The 6,000-nt window shown below is 69.6% G+C and overlaps 1 protein-coding gene across 1 annotated transcript in view; it reads left to right on the forward strand.

Moving 5' to 3' along the window:
* Positions 1–6,000, forward strand: part of LOC144732369 (sal-like protein 3) — an 80,443-nt gene extending 74,443 nt beyond the window's left edge. The window contains exons 2-4 of the mRNA XM_078613857.1: positions 680–3,817; positions 4,567–4,976; positions 5,179–6,000. Coding sequence (XP_078469983.1) covers positions 680–3,817; positions 4,567–4,976; positions 5,179–6,000 — 4,370 coding nt within the window. The remainder of the gene's footprint in view (positions 1–679; positions 3,818–4,566; positions 4,977–5,178) is intronic.

Genomic DNA, 6,000 nt, shown 5'->3' on the forward strand with positions numbered 1-6,000 from the left:
TATTGACAGATGTGTCACTAACCTTCATCTGGGCCGTAATGGTAAGCCTGATTAGATTATTTTCATTATTAAAGGTTAATACATTTCTTAAAACGTTAACAGCTGGTGCGACATCACGGATGATGACCTGGGACAGAGTAATGGGGATGGAATGAGCCGCGTGCCGACGGCCACTGGCACCTGTACGACGCGCTCCACACCAGCGCAGCGCGGTGATGGAGCCAGATGGCTGCCTGGCTCCCCGGTGGCTCCCCTGTGGCTCCCCGGTGGCTCCCCTGTGGCTCCCAAGTGGTTCTGCTATTTCCCCATGAACTGCAATCCACTATTCCCTACAACAGGACATTGACTCTTGTCCAAATCTCCTCTAAGCTTGCTAAATCCAAGCAATACGTTAACAGTGCTGCCTGTTGCTGGTCGCTCGACGTTCAGTGCTGTGCACGTGAACGAGTGGCTGATCGTGAGCCCTGTGCATCAGTGAGTGTTGCGTTGGTGAGCACTGCATCAGTGAGTGTTGCGTCGGTGAGCGGTGCGACGGTGAGCGGTGAGTCGGTGAGCGTTGCGTTGGATGAAAGCCTCCCAAAGCAGCAATGGTGACAGAGTGAGAGTTATGACGACAGCATTGATCATCGCCATCATCCACCACCGCGCTCACGCTCCCCGTGCCGTCGCTGTGCCGCAGATGTGGTGATGGAGGACGACCCTCCGTCGTCGTCGTCGCCGCTCCCGCCGCCGCCGCCGCCATCGCTGTGCGGCGCCGCTTCGGAACCGGCGGCGGCGGCAGCGCCGGCGGTGGCGGCGCCGGTGCTGGGGGGCGGCGGCGGCGGTGCCCATGCGTGCGGGGCGTGCGGCACGGAGATCGCCGACCTCTCCGACTTCCTGCGCCACCGCCTGGCCTGCTCGGCCTCGCGCCGCCCGCCCCCCGCGGAGGCTCCGCCCGGCCCTGACGCCGCCCTCGCTGAGGCCCTCGGCGGCCAGGCCACGGCGGCAGGGGCGGCACCCGGCCGCGGTGAAACAGGCGGTCCAGACGATGAGGAGGAGGAGGAGGAGCGGAAGGGCGGCGGCGACGAGGACAACGGGTGCGGGGAGGAGGAGGAGGAGGAAGAGGAGGGGGAGGAGGGGGAGGGGCGCGACGACGAGCTGGAGGAGACTGACGACGGCGAGGGGCGGGGGGGCGACGCGGAGGAGAAGATGGAGGTGGACGGAGGAGCGGAGGTGACGGCGCCGCCGGCGGCGCCGGCGTCGGCGTCCAGACGTGGGGCCGGCGGCGGCGGCGGCGTCACCCTGGAGGCACTGCTGGGCACGAGGGTGGCGGTGGCGCAGATCTCGGAGCCGTGCGCCGGCGAGACGGACTCCGCCGACGAGGACGCGGACCGCGGCGTCGCATCGGCCGCGGCCGCCGGCCCCGGCGCCACCATGACGTTCCCACTCATCCTGGAGCAGCTGACCGCCCTGCAGCAGCAGCAGATGCACCAGCTGCACCTGCTGGAGCAGCTGAGAGGCCAGCTGGCGCTGCTGGCGCCGCACAGCGTGTTCGGGTCGCTGCACGTGGGTCCCGTCATGGCGCTGTCGTCGCAGATCAGCCGGCGGCTCTCGGACTCGCAGGCGCTGGCCGGCCACGTGGCCCTGGCCTCCGAGCTGCTGGGCCGGCGGCCCTCCGAGTCGCTCGGCCTCGCGGCCCACGCGTCCCCGGCGTCGCACCCGGGCCGGCGCGTGTCGGAGGCGCACGCCGTGGCGAGCCAGCACGCCAGCTTCCCCAGCTCCCGGCAGCCGGCGCCTCGGAGCGTCGGCGCCGCCGACGGCGCGGGCCCCGGGGCGGCGACACCGCAGAGCGCCCGGTCGCGCCGCGCCGGCTCGCCGGTCGGCACGAGCAGCAGCGCCGGCGGCGGCGGCGGCGCGGCCTCCTCGCGGCCCCTGAGCCCCCGCGCGGGCCTCGCCTCCGCGGCCTCCCTCGGCCACGGACTCGGCCTGTTCGGCGCCTCCTCCGGCCTGGGCCTGTTCGGCCCCCAGCTGACGCGGTCCTTCGCGAACTCGGGCGCGATCTTCCCCAGCCCGCTCAGCGGCATGGCGGCGGTGGCGATGGTCACCGACAACTCGCTGTCAAAGCTCGTTGGCAACGCCAAGGCCCCCGCGGTGGCCGTCAAGGGCTCGGCGGAGGCGAAGGCTGCGGCGGAGGAGAGCTTCTTCCGCCACAAGTGCAAGTTCTGCTCGAAGGTGTTCGGCAGCGAGAGCGCACTGCAGATCCACCTGCGCTCGCACACGGGCGAGCGCCCCTTCAAGTGCAACATCTGCGGCAACCGCTTCTCCACCAAGGGCAACCTCAAGGTCCACTTCCAGCGGCACAAGGATCGCTACCCGCACATCCAGATGAACCCCTTCCCCGTGCCCGAGCACCTGGATGGCGTGCAGACGAGCACGGGCATCCCCTACGGGATGTCCGTGCCGCCCGAGCCGCCCTCTGGCAGCTCCTCCTCGTCCTCCCCGTCGCTCTGGCTGGCGGAGACCAAGCTGGGCCCGCCGCCGCTGCAGCAGCAGCAGCAGCAGGACCGGCCCGGCTCCCCTGGCACCCGCGGCGGCTGCCCCCGCACGCTCTCCCCTCCCGTGAGCGACGCGGCCACGGGCCTCGATTCGCCACCGCGGGGCGGCGACCGGGCTTCGGGGTCGCCGGGCCGCCGCGGTCAGGAATCAGACGCGGCGCGGCACGACGACGAGGAGGAGGACGACCCGCCGGGCATGCCGCCGGGAGGCCCCGCGGCCGCCAGGCCGGCCCGCGACGAGCCGTCGGCCGCCGCCCGCTTCCTGTCCGTCTCGTCAGAGGCGTTCGAATGCAAGTTTCCGTTCGTGAGCGAGAGCTACCTGGACGCGGCGCACGCCTCGGAGACGTCCAAGCTGCAGAGGCTCGTGGAGACCATCGACCGCGAGGCGACGGGCGACCCCAACCGGTGCGGCGTGTGCCACCGCGTGCTCAGCTGCCCAAGCGCGCTCAAAATGCACCACCGCACGCACACGGGCGAGCGGCCGCACAAGTGCAAGGTGTGCGGCCGCGCCTTCACCACCAAGGGAAACCTCAAGACGCACCACGACGTCCACCGCGCCAAGCCGTCGCCGCTGCACGCCCTGCACTCGTGCCCCATCTGCCAGAAGGGCTTCTCCGACGCCGTGGTGCTGCAGCAGCACGTGCGCATGCACGTGGGCGGCCAGATCCCGCTCAACCCACTGCCCGAGCCCGGCGACGCCCGCTCGCCCTTCGAGGACCGCGACGACGCGGAGAGCCTCGGCGGAGACGCGGACGACATGGAGGCGGAGGAGTGCGGCGAGGACGCGGGCCAGGGCCCCGCATCCTCGCCGGCCGAGAGGACGCCGCCGCCGCGGCCAGCGTCGTCCGCCGCCGCCCCGGGCCTGGCGACGCTCGAGAACCAGATGAGGCTGGTGGAGTCGGCGCTGAACCGGCAGTCCCGGGACAACGACGACAACGACGGCGCCGACGACAACGACGATGGTGGCGGAGAAGTGGGGGCGGAAGATCACCGGGGCGGCGGGAGTCCGGCGACGCCCGAGTCGGCGTCTTCCTTCCACGTGCTGTCGCCCCCGAGCCTGCACTGGGCGACGGCCGACATCGGGAAGGCGGCGCCGTTCGCTCCGCACGCGGCCGACGAGAAGCCGGCGCCGGCGCCGGTGGTGAGAGTGAAGCCCGAGCCGGAGGAGAAGCGCTCGCCGCCCTTCTTGAGCGATGCCTCGTTCGGCTTCCTCCCCGCTGGCTTCGGCAAGATGATGTTCCGTGACGACGCGCTCAGCATGCTGCTGCCCTTCAAGGAGCAAGGTGGGTCGGGGCGACGCGCCGACGCCACTGTCACCTGTGCTCCCATCTGGCGAGGCTTTTGGGCAGCGCACGTCGACTTAATGCTTTGTGGTTCTCACAGCCAATGATTAACAACTAGAATTTTGGGCAAGGCCACTTTTTTATCCGACCAGATTTGTGTCATAAAGAACCCTCCAACAAATAAATTGTCACGCGGCGTACATCTCCGATTAGCACGGTTGGCTACGCATGGTGGAAAAGTTCAATATACATACATACGTAACGTGGCAATTGTTGTCGTGTGTGTTTGTGTTCAGTGCATGCGTTGTGTGTGTGTGTGTAGTGGATAGCGCGCTGCGTTACTAACCAGGCGGCCCGGGTTCCCGGGTTCCCGCTCACGGCCAACATCAGTGACGATTATCTGAACCGGTCCTGAGCCTCCCCTAGGTCGATTCAGCCTCAAATGAGTACCTGGTGTGGTACAAAAAACATCGCCACTAGGGAAACAAAGGCGGCCGGGCATGCTGCTGACCACCCACCCCCTCGGGTGCCGTTCTGGCCTTTTAGATGGTCGCTAATGGCACTTGCCCCAACAGTCTCTTAAGGTTATACAGGGGATCTCTTTGTTATTTTAAAGGCACGTATCCCGAGTTACACAAATGTGGGTGTGATTGCACGCGTGTAGGTGCGTGTGTGCGTGCACGTTTCATTACCCAAGCTCAATCCCTGAGTGAGGTCGCTGTCTTTCCCCGCATCCGTGCTTTCACCAGGCCTCAAGTTCATGCCTTCGCCCGCCTTCTTCAAGATGGAGGAGTCCTTCCTGAGGCTGAGCGGTCGAGATGGGGGCCCAGGCTCCGCTCACAGCCTGCCCCCGCTAGGAGGCCTGCACCCCTCTCACTCCCACCCGCACCCCCACCCGCACCACCAGCAGCACCACCACCACCAGCACCACCACCACCCGCACCACTCGCACCACCAGCACCACCACCAGCCGCCGCCGCAGGGCCCCCCTCCGCCGACCGCGCCGCGCCGCTCCAGCAAGCAGCACACGTGCCTGACGTGCGGCAAGCCGTTCTCGTCGTCGAGCGCCCTGCAGATCCACGAGCGCACGCACACCGGGGAGAAGCCCTTCGCCTGCAACGTGTGCGGACGAGCCTTCACCACCAAGGGCAACCTCAAGGTGCGTGCGGGCCAGGGCAGGGGGCGCGGGCGGGCGGGCGGGCCCGTGTCGCGCTCGCGGGGGATGGGGAGCGGGGATGGGCAGGGACGGGGGAGGAGGGACGCGTCGGGTGGCGGGCCGGCGAGGGTCGGCTTGCGTTTGCGTGCGGCCGAGCGGTCCCGCCCGTGCATGCGTGCCTAACGCGCGTGCCGCCGCCCCGCAGGTGCACATGGGGACGCACATGTGGAACAGCGCCCCGCAGAGGCGAGGCCGCCGCCTCTCCCTCGACTCCCCCGCCGCCGCCCTCCTCGGCGGTGCCGCCGACGCCTCCAAGTTCCCGGACGTCTTCCAGCTGAAGGAGTTCCACGCGGCGCGCCAGGCCGCCACGGATGCCGCCTTCTGGAACCAGTACGCGGCCGCGGCCGCCATGGCCAACGGCGCGATGGCCGCCCAGCACCATGGCCCCGCGCCACCGGGGGGGGCGGCGGCGTCGGCCCTCAAGCCGAACGAGATCTCCGTCATCCAGAACGGAGGCCCGGCGCCGCCCGGCGCGTTCTTGTCGTTGGGCGGCGTCGGAGGAGGAGGAGCTCCCCCGGCGTTCCTGCGCCTCGCCGGCGGGCCGAGCGCCGCGGAGCGCGTCGGGGTCGTGGCCGGGTCGGCGGTGCCGCCCACGTCAATGCCTCCGCCTCGGCTGGCCTTGTCACTGGCCGGCACCGGCTTGGACGATCTCGCCGCCGCCCCGGACGCTCGCGAGGACGCGGGGAGCGGCGACGACGACCGCGGCGACGACCGCGGCGACGACGGCGGAGGTGGCGACAGCGGCAGCAGCGGCACCGGGAGCCCGCCGTGCCTCCAGGAGGAGCCGCGCGGGCCCAGCCCCGGGCGCGAGCGCAGGGAGGAGGAGGAGGACGACGCGGACGAGGAGGAGATGCCGGCCATGACGGCGTACGGCGTGGGCACGGAGCCGTCGCGGACGCTGGAGGCCACGCTGAGCCACCGCTTCGCTCGCTTCATGGAGGACGGACACGAGCTCGGCGTCAACTGA

The sequence above is a fragment of the Lampetra planeri genome, chromosome 42 (assembly GCF_965212315.1).
Source record: "Lampetra planeri chromosome 42, kcLamPlan1.2.h2, whole genome shotgun sequence".
Taxonomy (NCBI): domain Eukaryota; kingdom Metazoa; phylum Chordata; class Hyperoartia; order Petromyzontiformes; family Petromyzontidae; genus Lampetra; species Lampetra planeri.